The sequence below is a fragment of the Macaca thibetana genome, chromosome 3 (assembly GCF_024542745.1).
Source record: "Macaca thibetana thibetana isolate TM-01 chromosome 3, ASM2454274v1, whole genome shotgun sequence".
NCBI lineage: Eukaryota > Metazoa > Chordata > Mammalia > Primates > Cercopithecidae > Macaca > Macaca thibetana.
In genome coordinates, this window is record NC_065580.1 from 70,562,378 (window position 1) to 70,584,799 (window position 22,422).

A 22,422-nucleotide genomic window follows, 5' to 3' on the forward strand; every position below is an offset into this window, starting at 1 on the left:
TCTGTTGAATACACATCTTTGGGTTTGAGGATATTCTACGCTGACTTGTGAGGTTAGACTTTTAAGTATTCTGCAAACTTTATTCTTCTGATTATAAAGGTCAATTATTGTAAATGTATTTTTCTTCTATCAAGTCTTCTAGTCAGAGGATTGAAAAGTAATTATTGGTGCCTCTTTTGCTGTTTACTACTTTTTTGAAGTAAAATACTTAACAAAAATTACAAAATCATATAATCACTGGTTCACTAAATCTAGGGATCTTTTCTAAAATATAACTGAGATACAAGTATAATGACTGACAGGTTTGTACTATCCCATATATGAAAAATAATGTTTGGGGATCTCTGAAAAATCATAGGAAATTTTTTTAATTAGGCTATTTATTCATGTAAAATTATAGTTTAAGTGCATATGGGTTATAATGTTCTGTATAAATTATTAAAAATAAAACTTCACAACTGAAAACAGTCACTGCCAGTAGGCACTGGAGAAGATTTCAAAAGGAATTAAAGTGGAATCTCTGCAAAAGCAATGTAGCGAAGTAGTTACCCTGTTCTCTCCTGTAGACAGTAGGATGGAAACATGATCTACTTTTGTAGGAGTTAAATGAAAGTAAGTTTAAATAAATGAGGGCTCTTGTTGAAAAGAATATAACAAGTTCATATATATTAGTCTATGAATATTTTATGATAATGTCTATCAATGGATTTTTGAAAGGTAAATATGAAAATAGTATCATATTAGTACATAGGAAAGGCTGCTATAATTATGTCATAAGTTAACAGATTTTTAAAAGCAGATCACCCTTTCTTTGGTTTTGGAATGAACTTAAACATTTGAAGACATCTCTTTTTTCCAGGAAGGGTAGAAAATAGTGATAAATAAAAATCAAGGCTGGGGAATTACTACCAAGCTAAGCTCTGAAATCCAAAGCAAGAATTTAATATTTTCCTTTTTCTGGCCCACTTTTGGCAGTTTAGAATAGCCTTAAGAATATCAGTGCTAGCGTTTTCAAAAACTTGATTTATTTCAGATCCTGCTGAGGGCTCTTCAACACTTTCTGTACTTTTCCATCAGGTATAGTTGACTGCAAGGGCAACTGTGTATTGAGTAAGGGTTAGATCTGATGGGGAGACCTAGCAGTGTGGATTCGTATGATTATTCATCTTGTTCACGTTAAGGCTGGACTCTCCCCATTGTCCTTATTTAGCATAGGACAGTGGAGGTGTTAACAAGAATATAGAAAGAATAGTCTCTAGAGCAATAAAGTTCAAAATTAAAGGAAACGGGATAAATGTGGAAAAATGTAATGTGTTCTTAAGGAAAACTTTAGGAATAATCTAATAACCCCTTTACCAACTGAGTAATGTACAGCTAGCAATAACTCTTTGGCATAGCATGCAATGGACACTAAGATATAAGTACCAGAAGTCTGAATACTCTCCATTTTGTAAGCATGACCCTTTGATCATCTGGATCAAATAAAATAATACATGGGAAAGCATTTTGTGAACTGTAGAGCTGCCTGCAAATAGCATTATTCTAATATAGCATTGGCCGTCTAGTGAGCTGACCATTATGGGAATGAGTGTCTGCCAGGGAGATTGTGGCATTAAACAATTTCATTAGAATAAATGAATAAGAATTGAGTATTTTTATGTACTAAAACTACAACCTATTTACAGAAACTAATATAAAAATGTTATCAGTTTGTTTTGAGGGGAGGAATCTCATTAATTTTTTTTTTTACATTGAGTACAGTGAGAAAGGAAGTCCCAGTGTTAAACAACTCTGTGTCTCTATTATTAACGTAATTATGAGTCTTGCCTCTCATTTCATCACACAGCCCAGCACCTGGGGTTGAGAAGTGCACTGCACAGGGCTGAATCTTTTCTTCTGTTAGTCTTTATTTTCCCCAAGAGTTCATTCCAATGTCAGAGATTCAATCATGTTCTGCTTGACCAATTCCTGTCCCCTCCTTGCAAAATGAATACATTTAAGCCTATTTGCTAAAACTAAGTCATTTTTTGAAAAACAAAAGCAGTGTTATGACCATAGTACTCCCTCAAAGACAAAAAGCTTTGATAAGAGGGGGTTACATGAGCATTTGAGCATTTTGCTTTTGATGTGTAGACAAGAAGACTGCTGCACCTGACAGTTCTGTTCAGTAGTTAAGGAAAACAGACAGACTTGTTTTTATTGGTGGGTGGACTTCTTCACAAATCATCCAGCTCATTTTCAAGCGATCAGATGTCGATTAATTCGGTGGCCAGCACCGGCATTGGCATCCTTGCCACAGAGATGTGTGCTGTCAAATGAAGGGATCCAGGCTCTGTGAAGAGTGTGACAGTGCATAAAGTATGAGTATAGACCCTCTGCATCACTCACTCCAGGTTGGTTGCTCTACTTCCAACTCTGTAAAACAAAGGACACTATTATGCTTCAGACATAGGCCCATAATGAGTGTAATAGTATCCCATCACCATATAAAATGCAAGTGAGGAACATTCTAGAACTTTTTGTTCCCATTTAAGCTTTTTATATGGAATTTTCTATCTCTATTGCATGGTCTAATATGTAAATTACACATACCACATTTTTACTCTTTATATCCAGTTTTCATGAGCTAAAACATTAATAAATTCCAGTGGAGAGTTTTATAGAGATTTAGAAGCCACCCTTGGGAACAAAATGTAGCTTGCCTTAGTTGTTATACAGCAGGTGTATCATCTGTTTTAGAGGGAGTCTTTTAGAACTACAGTGTAAAAATAAAACCCTAAATCAAAACAAACATCCATGCAGTCCTAGTTTATAAGTTAACTTTAAAAAGGCAAGGGATCAACTTCCTCCCCACTTCAAAAACCAAACCAAAACCAGAGAAAAAAAAAAAGAAAAAAAAGAAAATGACATCCTCCGGGGGATGTATAGTTTGAAGAGGTTTTTTAAGGACCAGGACTTGAACATAAGATGTTTTTGCTCAAAAATGACTGTCGACTTTTTAAATTTTTGTTTCTCAGGTATTGTGAAACCGCTATAGATATAACCATTGATATACTCAGTACTCAAACAAACATTCAGTCATTTAGCAGATATTGTGTCTCCACATTGTATTAGAAATGCTGCCTTCCGGCTGGGTGCAGTGGTTCACACCTACAATCCCAGCATTTTGGGAGGCCGAGGCGGGCGGATCACCTGAGGTCAGAGTTCAAGACCAGTCTGGCCAACATGGTGAAACCCCGTCTCTACTAAAAATACAAAAATTAGCCAGGCACGGTGGTGTGCACCTGTAATCCCAGCTACCCAGGAGGCTGAGGCAGGAGAACTGCTGGAACCCAGGAGGCAGAGGCTGTAGTGAGCCGAGGTCATGCCATTGCACTCCAGCCCAGGCAACAGAGCAAGACTCTTTTTTAAAAGAAGGGAGGGAGGGAGGGACGGAGGGAGGAAGGAAGGGAAATTAATGCTGTCTTCCAGGAAGTAGCTCTCTTCAACTTGCCACAACCAATGGACCTCCTCTTTTTCTTTTTCTTTTTTTTTTCTTTTTTTTTTTTTAATTAATTTATTATTATTGTACTTTAAGTTGTAGGGTACATGTGCATAACGTGCAGGTTTGTTACATATGTATACTTGTGCCATGTTGCTGTGCTGCACCCATCAACTCATCATTTACATCAGGTATAACTCCCAATGCAATCCCTCCCCCCTCCCCCCTCCCCATGATAGGCCCCTGTGTGTGATGTTCCCCTTCCTGAGTCCAAGTGATCTCATTGTTCAGTTCCCACCTATGAGTGAGAACATGCGGTGTTTGGTTTTCTGTTCTTGTGATAGTTTGCTAAGAATGATGGTTTCCAGCTGCATCCATGTCCCTACAAAGGACGCAAACTCATCCTTTTTGATGGCTGCATAGTATTCCATGGTGTATATGTGCCACATTTTCTTAATCCAATCTGTCACTGATGGACATTTGGGTTGATTCCAAGTCTTTGCTATTGTGAATAGTGCTGCAATAAACATACGTGTGCATGTGTCTTTATAGCAGCATAATTTATAATCCTTTGGGTATATACCCAGTAATGGGATGGCTGGGTCATATGGTACATCTAGTTCTAGATCCTTGAGGAATCGCCATACTGTTTTCCATAATGGTTGAACTAGTTTACAATCCCACCAACAGTGTAAAAGTGTTCCTATTTCTCCACATCCTCTCCAGCACCTGTTGTTTCCTGACTTTTTAATGATCGCCATTCTAACTGGTGTGAGATGGTATCTCATTGTGCTTTTGATTTGCATTTCTCTGATGGCCAGTGATGATGAGCATTTTTTCATGTGTCTGTTGGCTGTATGAATGTCTTCTTTTGAGAAATGTCTGTTCATATCCTTTGCCCACTTTTTGATGGGGTTGTTTGTTTTTTTCTTGTAAATTTGTTTGAGTTCTTTGTAGGTTCTGGATATTAGCCCTTTGTCAGATGAATAGATTGCAAAAATTTTCTCCCATTCTGTAGGTTGCCTGTTCACTCTGATGGTAGTTTCTTTTGCTGTGCAGAAGCTCTTTAATTTAATGAGATCCCATTTGTCAATTTTGGCTTTTGCTGCCGTTGCTTTTGGTGTTTTAGACATGAAGTCTTTGCCCATGCCTATGTCCTGAATGGTACTACCTAGGTTTTCCTCTAGGATTTTTATGGTATTAGGTCTAACATTTAAGTCTCTAATCCATCTTGAATTAATTTTCGTATAAGGAGTAAGGAAAGGATCCAGTTTCAGCTTTCTACTTAGGGCTAGCCAATTTTCCCAGCACCATTTATTAAATAGGGAATCCTTTCCCCATTTCTTGTTTCTCTCAGGTTTGTCAAAGATCAGATGGCTGTAGATGTGTGGTATTATTTCTGAGGACTCTGTTCTGTTCCATTGGTCTATATCTCTGTTTTGGTACTAGTACCATGCTGTTTTGGTTACTACAGCCTTGTAGTATGGTTTGAAGTCAGGTAGTGTGATGCCTCCAGCTTTGTTCTTTTGACTTAGGATTGTCTTGGAGATGCGGGCTCTTTTTTGGTTCCATACGAACTTTAAAGCAGTTTTTTCCAATTCTGTGAAGAAACTCATTGGTAGCTTGATGGGGATGGCATTGAATCTATAAATTACCTTGGGCAGTATGGCCATTTTCACGATATTGATTCTTCCTATCCATGAACATGGTATGTTCTTCCATTTGTTTGTGTCCTCTTTTATTTCACTGAGCAGTGGTTTGTAGTTCTCCTTGAAGAGGTCCTTTACATCCCTTGTAAGTTGGATTCCTAGGTATTTTATTCTCTTTGAAGCAATTGTGAATGGAAGTTCATTCCTGATTTGGCTCTCTGTTTGTCTGTTACTGGTGTATAAGAATGCTTGTGATTTTTGCACATTAATTTTGTATCCTGAGACTTCGCTGAAGTTGCTTATCAGCTTAAGGAGATTTTGGGCTGAGACAATGGGGTTTTCTAAATATACAATCATGTCATCTGCAAACAGGGACAGTTTGACTTCTTTTCCTAACTGAATACCCTTGATTTCTTTCTCTTGCCTAATTGCCCTAGCCAGAACTTCCAACACTTGAATAGGAGTGGTGAGAGAGGGCATCCCTGTCTTGTGCCAGTTTTCAAAGGGAATTTTTCCAGTTTTTGCCCATTCAGTATGATATTGACTGTGGGTTTGTCATAAATAGCTCTTATTATTTTGAGGTACGTTCCATCCATACCGAATTTATTGAGCATTTTTAGCATGAAGGGCTATTGAATTTTGTCAAAAGCCTTTTCTGCATCTATTGAGATAATCATGTGGTTCTTGTCTTTGGTTCTGTTTATATGCTGGATTATGTTTATTGATTTGCGAATGTTGAACCAGCCTTGCATCCCAGGGATGAAGCCACTTGATCATGGTGGATAAGCTTTTTGATGTGTTGCTGAATCCGGTTTGCCAGTATTTTATTGAGGATTTTTGCATCGATGTTCATCAGGGATATTGGTCTAAAATTCTCTTTTTTTGTTGTGTCTCTGCCAGGCTTTGGTATCAGGATGATGTTGGCCTCATAAAATGAGTTAGGGAGGATTCCCTCTTTTTCTATTGATTGGAATAGTTTCAGAAGGAATGGTACCAACTCCTCCTTGTACCTCTGGTAGAATTCAGCTGTGAATCCATCTGGTCCTGGACTTTTTTTGGTTGGTAGGCTATTAATTATTGCCTCAATTTCAGAGCCTGCTATTGGTCTATTCGGGGATTCAACTTCTTCCTGGTTTAGTCTTGGGAGAGTGTAAGTGTCCAGGAAATTATCCATTTCTTCTAGATTTTCCAGTTTATTTGCGTAGAGGTGTTTATAGTATTCTCTGATGGTAGTTTGTATTTCTGTGGGGTCGGTGGTGATATCCCCTTTATCATTTTTTATTGCGTTGATTTGATTCTTCTCTCTTTTCTTCTTTATTAGTCTTGCTAGTGGTCTGTCAATTTTGTTGATCTTTTCAAAAAACCAACTCCTGGATTCATTGATTTTTTGGAGGGTTTTTTGTGTCTCTATCTCCTTCAGTTCTGCTCTGATCTTAGTTATTTCTTGCCTTCTGCTAGCTTTCGAATGTGTTTGCTCTTGCTTCTCTAGTTCTTTTAATTGTGATGTTAGAGTGTCAATTTTAGATCTTTCCTGCTTTCTCTTGTGGGCATTTAGTGCTATAAATTTCCCTCTACACACTGCTTTAAATGTGTCCCAGAGATTCTGGTATGTTGTATCTTTGTTCTCATTGGTTTCAAAGAACATCTTTATTTCTGCCTTCATTTCGTTATGTACCCAGTAGTCATTCAGGAGCAGGTTGTTCAGTTTCCATGTAGTTGAGCGGTTTTGATTGAGTTTCTTAGTCCTGAGTTCTAGTTTGATTGCACTGTGGTCTGAGAGACAGTTTGTTATAATTTCTGTTCTTGTACATTTGCTGAGGAGTGCTTTACTTCCAATTACGTGGTCGATTTTGGAGTAAGTACGATGTGGTGCTGAGAAGAATGTATATTCTGTTGATTTTGGGTGGAGAGTTCTATAGATGTCTTTTAGGTCTGCTTGCTGCAGAGATGAGTTCAATTCCTGGATATCCTTGTTAACTTTCTGTCTCGTTGATCTGTCTAATGTTGACAGTGGAGGGTTGAAGTCTCCCATTATTATTGTATGGGAGTCTAAGTCTCTTTGTAAGTCTCTAAGGACTTGCTTTATGAATCTGGGTGCTCCTGTATTGGGTGCATATATATTTAGGATAGTTAGCTCTTCCTGTTGAATTGATCCCTTTACCATTATGTAATGGCCTTCTTTGTCTCTTTTGATCTTTGATGGTTTAAAGTCTGTTTTATCAGAGACTAGTATTGCAACCCCCGCTTTTTTTTGTTCTCCATTTGCTTGGTAAATCTTCCTCCATCCCTTTATTTTGAGCCTATGTATGTCTCTGCGTGTGAGATGGGTCTCCTGAATATAGCAGACTGATGGGTCTTGACTCTTTATCCAGTTTGCCAGTCTGTGTCTTTTAATTGGAGCATTTAGTCCATTTACATTTAAGGTTAAGATTGTTATGTGTGAACTTGATCCTGCCATTATGATATTAACTGGTTATTTTGCTCATTAGTTGATGCAGTTTCTTCCTAGCCTCGATGGTCTTTACATTTTGGCATGTTTTTGCAATGGCTGGTACTGGTTGTTCCTTTCCATGTTGAGTGCTTCCTTCAGGGTCTCTTGTAAGGCAGGCCTAGTGGTGACAAAATCTCTAAGCATTTGCTTATCTGTAAAGGATTTTATTTCTCCTTCACTTATGAAACTTAGTTTGGCTGGATATGAAATTCTGGGTTGAAAATTCTTTTCTTTAAGAATATTGAATATTGGCCCCCACTCTCTTCTGGCTTGTAGAATTTCTGCTGAGAGATCTGCTGTTAGTCTGATGGGCTTCCCTTTGTGGGTAACCCGACCTTTCTCTCTGGCTGCCCTTAAGATTTTTTCCTTCATTTCAACTTTGGTGAATCTGGCAATTATGTGTCTTGGAGTTGCTCTTCTCGAGGAGTATCTTTGTGGCGTTCTCTGTATTTCCTGGATTTGAATGTTGGCCTGCCCTACTAGGTTGGGGAAGTTCTCCTGGATGATATCCTGAAGAGTGTTTTCCAACTTGGTTCCATTTTCCCCCTCACTTTCAGGCACCCCAATCAGACGTAGATTTGGTCTTTTTACATAATCCCATACTTCTTGCAGGCTTTGTTCATTTCTTTTTCTTCTTTTTTCTTTTGGTTTCTCTTCTCGCTTCATTTCATTCATTTGATCCTCAATCGCAGATACTCTTTCTTCCAGTTGATCGAGTCGGTTACTGAAGCTTGTGCATTTGTCACGTATTTCTCGTGTCATGCTTTTCATCTCTTTCATTTCGTTTAGGACCTTCTCTGCATTAATTACTCTAGCCATCAATTCTTCCACTTTTTTTTCAAGATTTTTAGTTTCTTTGCACTGGGTACGTAATTCCTCCTTTAGCTCTGAGAAATTTGATGGACTGAAGCCTTCTTCTCTCATCTCGTCAAAGTCATTCTCCGTCCAGCTTTGATCCGTTGCTGGCGATGAGCTGCGCTCCTTTGCCGGGGGAGATGCGCTCTTATTTTTTGAATTTCCAGCTTTTCTGCCCTGCTTTTTCCCCATCTTTGTGGTTTTATCTGCCTCTGGTCTTTGATGATGGTGATGTACTGATGGGGTTTTGGTGTAGGTGTCCTTCCTGTTTGATAGTTTTCCTTCTAACAGTCAGGACCCTCAGCTGTAGGTCTGTTGGAGATTGCTTGAGGTCCACTCCAGACCCTGTTTGCCTGGGTATCAGCAGCAGAGGCAGCAGAAGATAGAATATTTCTGAACAGCGAGTGTACCTGTCTGATTCTTGCTTTGGAAGCTTCCTCTCAGGGGTGTACTCCACCCTGTGAGGTGTGGGGTGTCAGACTGCCCCTAGTGGGGGATGTCTCCCAGTTAGGCTACTCAGGGGTCAGGGACCCACTTGAGCAGGGAGTCTGTCCCTTCTCAGATCTCAACCTCCGTGTTGGGAGATCCACTGGTCTCTTCAAAGCTGTCAGACAGAGTCGTTTGCGTCTGCAGAGGTTTCGGCTGTGTTTGTTATTGCCCTGTCCCCAGAGGTGGAGTCTACAGAGACAGGCAGGTTTCCCTGAGCTGCTGTGAGCTCCACCCAGTTCGAGCTTCCCAGCAGCTTTGTTTACCTACTTAAACCTCAGCAATGGCGGGCGCCCCTCCCCCAGCCTCGCTGCTGCCTTGCCGGTAGATCACAGACTGCTGTGCTAGCAATGAGGGAGGCTCCGTTGGTGTGGGACCCTCCCGGCCAGCTGTGGGATATGATCTCCTGGTGTGCCTGTTTGCTTAAAGTGCAGTATTGCGGTGGGAGTTACCCGATTTTCCAGGTGTTGTGTGTCTCAGTTCCCCTGGCTAGGAAAAGGGATTCCCTTCCCCCTTGCGCTTCCCAGGTGAGGCAATGCCTCGCCCTGCTTCAGCTCTCACTGGTCGGGCTGCAGCAGCTGACCAGCACCGATCGTCCGGCACTCCCCAGTGAGATGAACCCAGTACCTCAGTTGAAAATGCAGAAATCACCGGTCTTCTGTGTCGCTCGCTTGCGCTGGGAGTTGGAGACTGGAGCTGTTCCTATTCGGCCATCTTGCTCTGCCCTCTTTTTCTTTTTTGCACTACCATTTTTGTCCTCCACTTTCCATTCTGTCTTTTCAACTTTGATGGTACTCTCTAGTCTGGCAGAGGACTCCAGGTTTACTTTTCTCTTTGTCTGTTTTCAGGAAGGCTTAGAAACTTAGGTTAGATTTTAAAGAAGCATTAGTTGCAAGGTTGACTGGAGAGAAGTGAAAAGCACTGTTTGTTCCTTTCATTGGTGGCAGAGCAGGAAATTCTGGTAGGTCAGCCCTGTCAGGCCACTGTGCTAACTCTCCCTGCCTCTAGTTCATAATCCGGTTCTTCTGAGATTGGAGGATATTGTTCTAGCGTTAGAGCTAGGACAACTCTTAAAGACAATCTATTCCATCTTCCTCATTTCTGAGGTACAATAACTAACCTGTACAGGGAATAAGGAGAATATCCTGCTCTATATTCATGGTCTAAGACCGGTTTTCACTATTATTGTTACCTTCTTTCATACATTTTTTTTAAAAAACTGCAAGGAGACAGAGAGAGAGGGGGGGAGAGAGAGAGAGAATTGCATGGATAAGGACTTAAAAAATCCAGAAAATTCTTTATAATTAGAAGAGCAGCACACGGTTATTTTCAACTGTATTAAAAACACTCGTTTCATAGTTATTCACAATATAAGATTCTCATACCACACATACTCTGATTTCAGTAGGGATTGTTTATGTCTTGTCATCCAGGTTTATAATTTGAAAATTCCTTAGTTTTTTTTTTTTTAAAGAGTTTCCATGAACAACAAACATGCTTTTACAGCATAAATGTGAAATGAACATAACAGTCTCTTGTCTGTTATGTTCCAGGTTTTTCTGACCCCTTGTGAACATACAGGCTCACTGAGTACACCCCCACCAACCTGGTGGGCCCAGGTCCAGCAGCCTGAGGCAGATTTCCACTCAGTGGCCTGGGATAGAACACTGAAATCGATAGGAGGGCCTCACCATTGGCAGCAACATCTCTGGGTAGGCTGGAGCATCTCTTGAGACATCATTGGGAATCCCCTCAAGACAAGGAAGTTCTAATTTCAGCCGCTCACAGGAGGGCAGCTTTCCATCCTTAATGCCTGAATGTTCTTTGTGAAAAATCTGCAGTATTCCATCTCTCTAAATGGCTCCATCTTCTGAATTTTTATTATAATCCCCCTGACCTGGCCATCTCACATGGCCCAGTGTTCATCCTTCTTGATCACAATGTAGAACCATCCAAAAAGATTGTCCAGTTCTCTTTTGCTAAACCGTCTCACCTTCCCTCCAGCCTATGTCAAACACTGATCAGTTTTCTGTTTATATAATTTTGGCTTTTCCAGCATGTTGTATAAATGGAATTATATACCTATAAGAGGCCTCTTGCCTTTTCATTCTGGATGATGCATTTGAGATTCATCTAGATGTTGTGTGGTGAAAAATTGTCAGCCTCAATCAACTTCAGATAATTAGTTTTAGAGACTAAATAGAGGTCACCTAAGAGAATTAGTTTTAAAAGAGAGGGATGGGGCAATGAAAGAATACCAGGGAGAAAGACCTAAAAATTGTAAGTGTAGGTGATTATTTTGTGATTATTCCAGGGAGAAAGACTTAAAAATTGTAAGTATAGATGATTTTATAGTAATGAATTAAATTACGGGGATTATAAATATACACTTACAGGGAAAAAAATATCTCTTCTACTGCTCCTAGTACTAAAAGCCACCTAAAATGCTGGATAAAATACACCAAGCACGTGATTTCAGATGCACAGCTGAACCAAGAAGAAAATAGGTAAAATCTCTGGAAAGGCCAAGAATGAAGAAAGACAGGAAACCAGAAGGGTAATCAAATGCTGAAGTTGCAGCTGCCCTGAAGTTGTTGTCTAAAATAGAAACATGAAGCCACTTGGGGATCAGGAAACAAGGCCTTTGGCCTGAAAAAGGTAGGGAATCAGAGCTGAGATTCTCCACATAGAGTGGGAACCCTCAAAGCACATTAATGGGCTTCAGTAATGTAATTCAGCCTCAGTAATGGATTCAGGAATAACTGCTTCCAACAAAGAAAGACCACAAGGACAATTGTTGGTGCCAGCCTTCACTCTGGATGGGGATGTAAAAGTCTGATATGAGAATTTCTACATATTTAGGTTTAAATTTACACAACTTGCATGCTCTTGGAAACCAACAGCAAGAACTTGGATTACCCATGTATTGGGAGAGTCTCAGGCCTTTTGACGGAAGCAAAAGAAAATCCTTATGGAGAAATACATTCTCAATCCAGGCCCCTCAGGTTTCCCATGGATTAACATTAGATAACCATGGGCTTACACTCCAAAATTATAAAGCATGTGAGGAAAAAGGTTTTGCAAGTGAGGATCAGTAGCAAAAGCAACAAAATTGAACTCTCCTCTCACCCAACATTTTAGGTATTAGGAGTTATCAGACCTACAACTATGTTTAAAACGTAAAGAAATAAGATCATATAAAAAACTTAAGAGACTTACAAAACTGAATAGGCAAATTTGTCAAAGAATTGAAAAGACCTTATAAAATCAAAATGAACAGGGGAAATAGCATATTAGATGCAATCGATTAGATAATTCATTGAACTGAACGATGGCTCTGAAGTAATTGCCCAGAATGGAAAACAGAGGGACAAACAGATGGAAAACCTGAAAGAGGAAAGACATGAACAATGTAATGAGATTGCATTGCATCCAAATTACAAAATGAGAGAAGAGACAGAGTTGGAGAAAGATAATATTTGAGGGGTAATGGCTGGAATTTTTTCTTGAATTGATGAAGAACATGAAACCTCAAATTCAGGAAACACAGTGAGTACCAAGCAGGTTAAATAAAAAGACCTAACATTGCAATTGCAGAACTCTGAAGAAGAAGAGAAGAGCACTAAGAGGCAGAAACAACAGACACCTATGGAGTAATGTATTCAGAGGGTTAAGAGAAAATGCCTTGAACCTGCATATAGAATTATTAAATATATACCCAGCCAACCCATTATCCTATATGTAAACAAAACGGAATTTACCACCAAATGATGCTCATTGAAATAACCGCTATCATTTGTATTTCTGGTACAAAAAATAATCTGAGAGGCAATGTCTGAAATGTGAAAAGAAAGGTGATTAAATAAATTAGTAAACATGGGTAAATAAAATAACAATAACAGTAATAATAATAATAATGTCTAATATGTGTCCTTAAAAAGCACAGAAAATAGAAATAAAATATTAGACAATAATAACATGATAGATGGGACTGTGTCATCAGAATTAAAGTATTGCAATATTCTTACACATGAGTGTAAAAATAAAATTGAACTCTAAATTTTAAGTTAAATAGAGTTAATTATTTAAAAGTTGAGGAGCCATCCGCTTGGAGAACTGAGAGTGAAGATATAAAGTATGGAAATTTTATTTTTATATCCTTGATGTTTACCATCAAGGATACTAAGACCCTAAGCCAACCTACCCCAAGAGAGGTCACTGCTAGCTGCAGGTTGGGCAGTTCTGTAGTGTTCTTGGTCATGCATTTGCAAAGTTTCTGAAGGGCAATGGAGATTACCAGGCATACAGCATGACTTCTGTGCAAACAGAGGAATTACAGAATATCATTACTATTCTACCAAGCAGCTCCATGAGAGGGGTTAACTAGGACACACGAGAATCAAATTAAAATCAGGAAAGCATTTTACAAGAGTTCTGACCTAGATGGGTAAACCTAGGGGAACTTCCTTTCTGTTGCCTCATTACTGGATTGAAGAATTGATCTTGCTTTTCTGGAGGTTCGTTTCACGTCCTGTTACTCCCATCTTCATACTCCAAAGCACTGAAGATTTCAAGTGTAGTATAAAGTGTGGTACATTGAAATAGACTTCAGTTATTTTTACATAATTTTTTACATCATTTCTCTATGCTTTATTCAAAAAGAAGTTTAAATTTTTAAATAACCCTATTGAGTATTTTTTTTAACTAACGTGACTCAAATGAATTGGTCAGGCCATGTGAAGTCACATACAGGATATTTCAGTCAGTATGACCTTAAATGAATGTTAAAGGAACTTTAAAGTATGTTCTTACCCAATAGTGATAATATGTGAAGCAACTTACAACACTGCTCTTGTGAGAAAGAAGGCATCCAGGTTCTGAATGATGGTACATTGCCATTTATCCAAGCCTGTTGATAACTGGTTATGTTTTGTAAAATAAAGTTTCTTGGAGAGGCTAGTTGTTGCATTAAATATTACTGTCATCATGCTGCTGGTTTTGGGAGAGCTCTAGTGTTCATTGTCCCAGCATTAAAGTGAAATGAAATATGAAGATGCAGTGAAGTTCATAAGACAAAAGTGAAATGGAAATGTTAGAAGCAAGCAGTTTTTCACTTTTGGAGCAGTATTGTCCTACACTGCAGCTGCACTTCCTAGACACCAGCAGTCAGAGAAACAACTCTTGCAATCAATAAAACCGGGCTACCTGATGCAATTGCCTTGGAAATGGAACTTTTGCAACAGGACCCAGTTTATCAAACATATTAGCCAACTTGTAGGCTTAGTGAATGATAAGTCTAATGAAGTATTGATGAGCATTTTTACCAGGCCTCAAGCTTGACAGAATTGAAACTTCTGTGTTTGGATTATGATCAGCTTGTTTGAACACTCAGCAAAAGATGCTTGTTTGTCCAGACACAGTGGCTCACACCTGTAATCCCAGCACTTTAGGAAGCCGAGGCGAGTGGTCACTTGAGGTCAGGAGTTCAAGACCAGCCTGGTCAACATGGTGAAACCCTGCCTTTACTAAAAATACAAAAATTAACCAGGCGTGGTGGCGCATGCCTGTACTCTCAGCCACTCTCAAGCTGAGGCATGAGAATCGCTTGAACCCAGGAAGTGGAGGTTGCAGTGAGCCAAGGTCATACCACTGCACTCCAGCCTGGGCAACAGAGTGAGACTCTTGTCTCAAAAAAGACAAAGAAGAGAGAAGCTTGTTATTCAACACTTAAAGCATGTTTACCATTCGTATGAGTTGATCTTTCCTGAAATCATGCAGTATTATGTCTTCTTGAAGTCTATTCACATTCTTGAATCTTATCAGTATATAAGGAATATAGAGTTATTGGGTGCCAAAATACCCAGCACAATACTTGTATGTTTTTAATGTGCTACCGAATTAAAAACCTAAGAACTGTGTGCAGTCTAGGCCTTCTGTGATTTATTCCTTCAGTCATTTCAAACATTAATATTGGTGCCTATCTGGCTATTTGCCTGCCACTATATGTTTATAACTGCCACATTTAAAACAGTGTACATCAGATTTGTGTACCCATTGATTTTGTTGGCTTTCATCCAAGTCTAATGATGATTTCTTAATGTCTTTTTATAAATCTCATTTTGTGCTATTATGAAAATCTGCATTTTGAAAATCACAAACCTCTGGTTGAAAAGTTCATACAAAGTCAACATTGCACAGAAGCACATATCTTTAATGTCTGTCTCCAGACCAAAAAAGTATTAAAGTTAATTTAATGTCTGCATTTGAGGTGCAACTTAGAGGATCTGAAGGAAGAGTGGGAGAGCTGTTAAGTATTTTTAGCAAAATGTGTTTGTCTTGTTTAGGACATATGCTCTTTAGTAAATATTTTTAAGGTAGACATGCCTTATGATTGTAGCTGAAATAATTGTTAATAATACAATTTTTGAAAATCTTGTAATTTTTTTGCATATCTATTGGAAGTTGTTTACCAGCTGTTATTGTTTCAAATGTGATTTTTGTTCATCTCTTCCGAACCTCTCTTGCAAAAAGAGAAGTTAACTTCTGGTAGTGAATTGAGCAGAAATGTAATGTTTCTTAAGCCTGTTGAGCTGTATAACTTAATATTTGCATACTTAATAATTTGTTTTATTATACAATCAATGAAATGGTCATGTCTGTTGATGTCAGTTCAACCGTATACTTATACTGTCTGGATTGTGTGTTTCCAGTTTCGTGGGAGAAATAATTTGTCAGTGTTCACCAGCTTCCAAAAACTTGTGAAAGCTTAAACACCTAAATTGATAATGAATGCAAAAAAGAAGAAGAAAAATTAAGAGGATTTACTAATTACATGGAAATAGAATGCATAACTTCTTGAAGTTGTACTTCTAAAATAGTTCTATCTAAAATAAACTCTATCCAAAAGAAAACAGGCAAAGAGAAAAAAGCTAAAGGAGGACAAAATAGGATGCAAAATTAATCTGGTAGCAGTAATTCCAAATATATCAATAATTGCAAAATGTAAATGGACTAAACTTACTCCTTGAGAGACGGGGATTATTTAATTGGATAAAAATTAAACTTAGCTAAGTAATATTTATGAAAGAGACACCCTAATATTACATGTATGAAACATTAAAAATAAGCAGGTAACAAAAGGTATGGCAGGCAAATACTAAACAAAAGAAGCTGAGGTCATTATATTGTATTAATGTAAGAATAAAATGAACTTTAGCCTAGAAAGCTTTATGAAAGATAAAAACTGTCATGACATAAGGATTAAAGACTGAATTTACCAAGAAGAGATAATAGTGCTAGACTGCTATGCATTTAATTACCCAGCCTTATAATATAAAACAAAAATTGATGGAATTGCAAGGAAAGATTGAAAACGATCTACCATCACATGGGAGATTGAGAACCACCACTACCATTCTAACAATCTGATAAGGTATGCTTATGACTTCAGGTAAAACTTCCAATTAAGATATCATACATGGATTGCCAAAAGTATCATGTCTTAACAACTTAGGTAGACCGAAAAAAGAGGTTCTAGCGGTGACAAAGGCTTTGATGTCGAAAATGCATGTGGAAACTTAGAATAAAATTTCTAAACTAAAATTTTATATAACAAATATTTATATATTAACTAAATATCACAAATGAAAATTTGATTATTGGCATATTAAAGTGTAGTCAATTTAGGGGGAAATGGGATTGTCTTATATTGATGAATTCCTTATATGAGGCATATACATTACATTTAAATATAATCAACAGTTTACTGCAGACACAAAGATACAACTGTAAGTGTTTATAATTCTTCAAGATAATGAAACCATGCTTCAGATGTGATTTGTGGCTTTTTGGAACTGGAGGGACTGCAGACATAATATGGTTCATCACTATTTTTCAATAGATGGGAAAACCAAGATCAAAAATAGTATGTATTGCTTTGTATTTCATGTGTTTTACATTCTTGACTTCTGAGTTAAGTACCTGTACACCAAGTATTGCAATCACCTTTCTCTTCTTGTATTTACATGCAGTGTAACAACATACAGTTTGGGCAATTAATAATATTCCTTTTTTCTTTTAATGAAAGTTGTTTGTCTGAGTTTAGGAAAATGATAACAGTATTAAGCCTGAGACTCAGAGCTAGTCCTAATCCGGTTGTTCTATTTTATCAAAACTATATAAAATTGATATGAAGGTACTGTTCACCATAATTAACTATGAACTGTACATTCAGTGTAAGTATAACTTTTAACCATGAAGCCTATCTCAAACTTTGCATATGATTTTTAAAAATATGAATGAAAAGTTGTACTAGTGATAAAGTCTTTGGAAGAGGAAGGAATAATATGGATGGCCCTGTGCCCTCTTAAAGGGGGAAAAATACCTGTTAAGAATTTTGAGAATGCTTTCTTTCCCTATGGACAAATTTCTCTCTTCCAGGGAGAGACAGTTACAACCAATCCATTGATACATTTTTTTCATGAACAGCCTTTGCAGCAGTCACACATTGAACCCATTTGTGAGGCCTTCACATTAGATTTAGAGAGAAAGTCTCTTAGTTTGGATCTTTGTGGTAGTATTTTTCTTTGCTTTTCCCCTTTTTCTTTCTCTACCCAAATCCATTACCTCGTATTCTCTTCCTACCCCCATCCCCAACAATTTGAAATAAATACTAAAGAACTGGTTGAGAAGGGGAAGAAGGAGATTGTTGGTCATTGAGGAAACATGTTTTGTTGGCTAATTGTGTCTTGAGTAGCTTCAAGGATTTTTAAAGAAATACCTACTGGAAGGTGCAACCACTTCTGGCTCCCTCACCCACTTTTGGCTGCCTCTGAGAGTCACTGTACATACTGCACCGGGTGTCAGAAACTGGAGAATCCATTGGGAATGCCTTTAAAATAACCTGTGAGAGAAAGAAGAGCATGGCATATGCAAACCGCTTTAGAGTCAAGGAGTTCTGGGTGGATTTGAATCTCCTCTCAACCTGCTACCCGAGTGATCCACTGCCATCTCTGACTCCTACTTGTCTTCCACCACTACAAAATAGCAACTGTTAACCTTCTCAGACTATAATAACTATCAGTGTTAAAAGTACCTGGGAAAGTGCCTGACACATGTTCAACTATCCAGAAATGGTAGCCATTATCAGGAATACTTTTATCATTATTATATTAATTATCCAGACTTGATTGCTCTGAGTAGAGAAATAGAGGTTCCATGAAAAGCAAGGCTGAGCTGGACTGAGAAATGCTGCTACCCATTTGAAAGCTTATACCACATGAAAGACTATTGTTATGCTTTTTTCTGTAATCTTGAGACACATATTTTCTATCTACTGTTGTTTTAAAGGTCATCTTGAATTGATTCAGCCCTATATCATCTAAGCACATCCCCTTTGCTAACCTGTATTTTAATATTATGATAGTTGATATTTGACAGGGCACTGTTTCAATAATGTTATTTATATTCAATGCAAGAAAATGTAAGTTCTTAGAGGAAAAGAAACTTTAGTAGCTGGAGAGTTTAATAGCAGTTTTATTTTAATTCTCTTAGGTATTTATTATTAATTTTCTATAAATATATCCAGATGTGGGTGTAGTACATAGATTCTATGAACAAATTCTAGCAATTATTTGATACGTTGTCTTCTGAAATTTTCTACCTCTGGACCTAGTTTTATCTTTTCTGAAAGTATCAACCCTTTGCCTATAGTAGAAATATTTTAAATCAATTATACTGTGATACCTAGATTAAAAGTAAGTTTGAAGTAACAAATACTCTAAGAACTAGTGTGCATTTTGCTTCGTTTATTTTCAGCAGGTAATTTGTTTTTCTAGCCAAGAATAAATTGAAATCCAGAAAAATTAGGTAAGCTTTATGTCTTATTTAGTGGGTTTTCTTGTTTGGTCTGACGTCTCTTTTTTGCTCATGTTTTTAGGCTCAGCTATGTGAACCATGCAGAAGACCTGGCCTCCAAGCTCCTACAATGTTCCCCAAAGAACAGACTATCGGCACAGGCTGCCTTGAGCCACGAGTATTTTAGTGACCTGCCCCCACGGCTATGGGAACTCACCGATAGTGAGTATGACAACTCCACAACATCCAGTCCAAGCAGAGACATCATTTTATTTTAGCATCTGTATGTAACGTGTATACAGCGATTCACATATTTGTGTGTGCACAAACATAAGATAATGTACGTTTGTATGTGCATTACATGGGTGTGTGTGTTTGTGTGTGTGTGTGTATGGAGAGAGAGAGAGAGAGAGAACAGGGGAAGGGGGGCCATGTGTATATATATTTAGTGGAATCCTGCCATTCATTTGCTAGCTTACCAGACACAGGAAGAAAATGGATTCCTTTTTTGCTATCTCTGCTCTGCAGTCTGCAGCTGTGCATCTTTGTATTTGATTATGTGTGTGTCCAAAAGAATGATCTGAGCAGTCATAAAGGAAAAGGAAAATATGATTTACATATTTAGTGCTTTATGCATACAGTACTTTTTAACTGGCTGCAGTACAGAGAGGAGAAGATGATTCATTTCTGTTTGATTCTCAGAGACCATCTTGGTTGTAACAATAACCTTAAAAAGGGCTGCTATGCAGCGAGCTGAGGAACAGAGTTGGCAATTGGCTAATGCACTGAATTGTCATGTACAGACTGAAGACGTGTAATTCATTTTAACTGCAAATGCTCTTGGTATTTGTATAGACAGCTCTTCTCTGAATCTTTTAAAAGAAAACACATTCCTGGGTGGGTTTTGTTTTGTTTTTATAAAAGTCTTCATATTTATACAGCCTTTAAAAATTACATTTTAAATATTTGGGGGAGGATTTATGGCTGGGAGGATCTCAGATTTCTTCCAAAGTGTGAAACAGAATTCTTGTGAAATTTTGTACAAACTGTTACCGTCAGAATATTTTTGTTCAATGGTGATATGTTCTTTCCAAAGAACAATTAGAGATATTTCTTCTATACTCTTTTCTGATTGCCTTAAAAATTAACATACTGCATATATTCATTAATATTTATCATGTGTTTATTAATCCTTGGTATACATCACTTACAGTAGACGTACGATTATTTCTTCGTTCTCTTGGATTTTAGACTTCTTTCACCCATCGTAATGTTGGATTCTCCTTGGTGGCAATAACCCATTATTTTGGAACTAAGTTCTAAGTACAACTCCTCTTGGGTATTTCTATCCTAAATCTTTTTTTGATATCCCACATTTATTTCTCATTACTTGTTTTTAACCCTAAAGTGACTATAGATATATTAATCTACTACTCCCCTTGATGCTTAGCAAATTCTCATTAACATTTTACATATTTCCAGCCCATATTTACTCAATACTCTGCCCTACTTCCTTTCTAAAGACTACTCACTGACTATTACAACAGCTACCCTCAAATTTTTTTAAATTAAAAATTAAATCCCTATGGGAAACTAATTTTTCTATACGGAAAACAAAAATGATGTAAATAGGCTCACTAGTTTATGGCTCATCACACTCAAACATATGATTTGTTTTCCTGTTTAGTGTAACTTGTAACTTGATATCACTCTTCCTTGGTGACATCTCAATCCCATCTGACTTGATGATTGAGTTTAAGCCAGGATTTTGATGGTCTATGAATTCTGAATTCTGTAGTAGTACTTTTCTGTTAATATGGACTTATTACCCACTTGCCACTTAGTTTATCAGCCAGTGGTTAAATCCAGTTTCTATCAGTGAGTAAATGCCTACACATTATCACTCGGCAGCAGACTGCCAAGGGAGACAGCCTTGTCCCCGTCATTAACAAGCACAATGTATGCAGAACACCAGAGGGGAATTAAAACCACAAAAAATACCTCAGGGTGGTATTTTTAATATGAGAATTTAATTTGTAATTTCACAGATTAAGAATTTTGGCTGCATTAATCCCTTTATCAGCTCACAGCAGGCTATTTGCAGAAGCATAACCATAAGGCGATATTCATTGGCAGAAACACGTCTTTGCATAACGTTAAACATCAGGAGCGGTGAAACCTTTTGAAGGGGGGAGAATAAAGATGAAAAATCATTATATTTTTAAAGCAAGATTCTACTAAATGCCTCCAGTAACAATTTTGAGTTATAGAAATGTATTTCTGTGTCTAGAAGATAATCATTATGAAGCATAAATCCAGTTGCAAGAAAGGACAATCCCAGTATTAAATACTATAGTCATTTCCATTTAGAACAACGTGGCTGTACTTGTAAACATGTTTACAAAACAAAGAATTCCCAGACTTTGGAGACTTTGGGAATTAGTTTCTTTAAGTGAAATGACTGGTTTGGGTGACTTATTGTCTAGGTTAGTATTCTGCAGACTATATTTAGAAGTTTTTATATGTTTTTATAATTGAATTTCACATTAGCATAGAGTCTTGTAAAAGTTCACCATCTGGCAAAGGCAGCAGTGGCGGTGGCAGCAGTAGCAGCAGCACCTGTAATACCCTTACGTGCTGCTTTTTCAAGGAGATTTAGAAGGAGGTCCACCTGGAAAGAAGGGTTACAGAACCAATAAATGGATTGTCTTAGCAACCAAGCTGTAGTTTAGGAACCTTGCTGTCTCAGTTTGGTCACACTGCAATAACAAAATACTGTAGACTGGGTGGCTTAAACAGCAGACGTTTATTTCTGTTGGGAATGGGAGGTCCAAGATAAAGGTGCCAGCAGATTCGATTCCTGGTAAGGTCTTTCTTCTCAGCTTGTGAAGGGCACCTTGCTGTGTCTTCACAGGGTGGAGAGACCAATCTCTTCCTCTTCTCACAAAGCCATTAATCTCATCATGAGGGCTCCGCCCTTATGACTTCATCTAACCCTAATTACCCTCCTAAAGCCCCATCTCCAAATGCCATCGCATTAGGGGTTAGGGCTTCAACAGATGAATTTGGGGACGGACACAATTCAATCTCATTCCTAAAGCTGGCTCATAGCACCTTCTAAAGAATTTCCACAAGAGGAAAACACTTAGGCAAGCAGGAAGCAAAATCAAGTTAAAAGGAGAAGATGGGAACAAAAATAAGTTACAAGTAGATTTAAGCCTTCTTGGCCTAGTGTAATATATCAGACCCCGAGAGAAGGGCATCAAGTGTTGTTGGAGCCTGAGTAACACAGAGCCCTGCAGTCATTTCATGGATTCGTATAAAAATGAAATTATGGGCTTATGTCAGACACATGCTTTGGAATAATACATAATAATGTAATATCTTTCTTTATTATACTATTCCTTAAAATCTCATCAGGTTACGTAGTACCAAAATTTAGAGGTAATCTATTAGTGTGCCACTGAAGCAGGAATTATAAAAGCAGAAAGCAAGAATAATGGTACAGTTATCTGGGGATCTGGCTGTTAAAGCTGGATAATTCTGGTGGCACCCTGTTATTCTCCCTCTGTCCTGAAACCCCAACAGCTTTGTCCCACTTCTTC

The 22,422-nt window shown here is 37.9% G+C and overlaps 1 protein-coding gene across 8 annotated transcripts in view; it reads left to right on the top strand.

Moving 5' to 3' along the window:
• Positions 1-22,422, top strand: part of CDK14 (cyclin dependent kinase 14) — a 798,330-nt gene that overhangs the window by 683,072 nt on the left and 92,836 nt on the right. For all 8 annotated transcript variants that reach the window (XM_050782870.1, XM_050782869.1, XM_050782873.1 and 5 more), the window contains one exon: positions 18,900-19,039. In XM_050782870.1, coding sequence (XP_050638827.1) covers positions 18,900-19,039 — 140 coding nt within the window. The remainder of the gene's footprint in view (positions 1-18,899; positions 19,040-22,422) is intronic.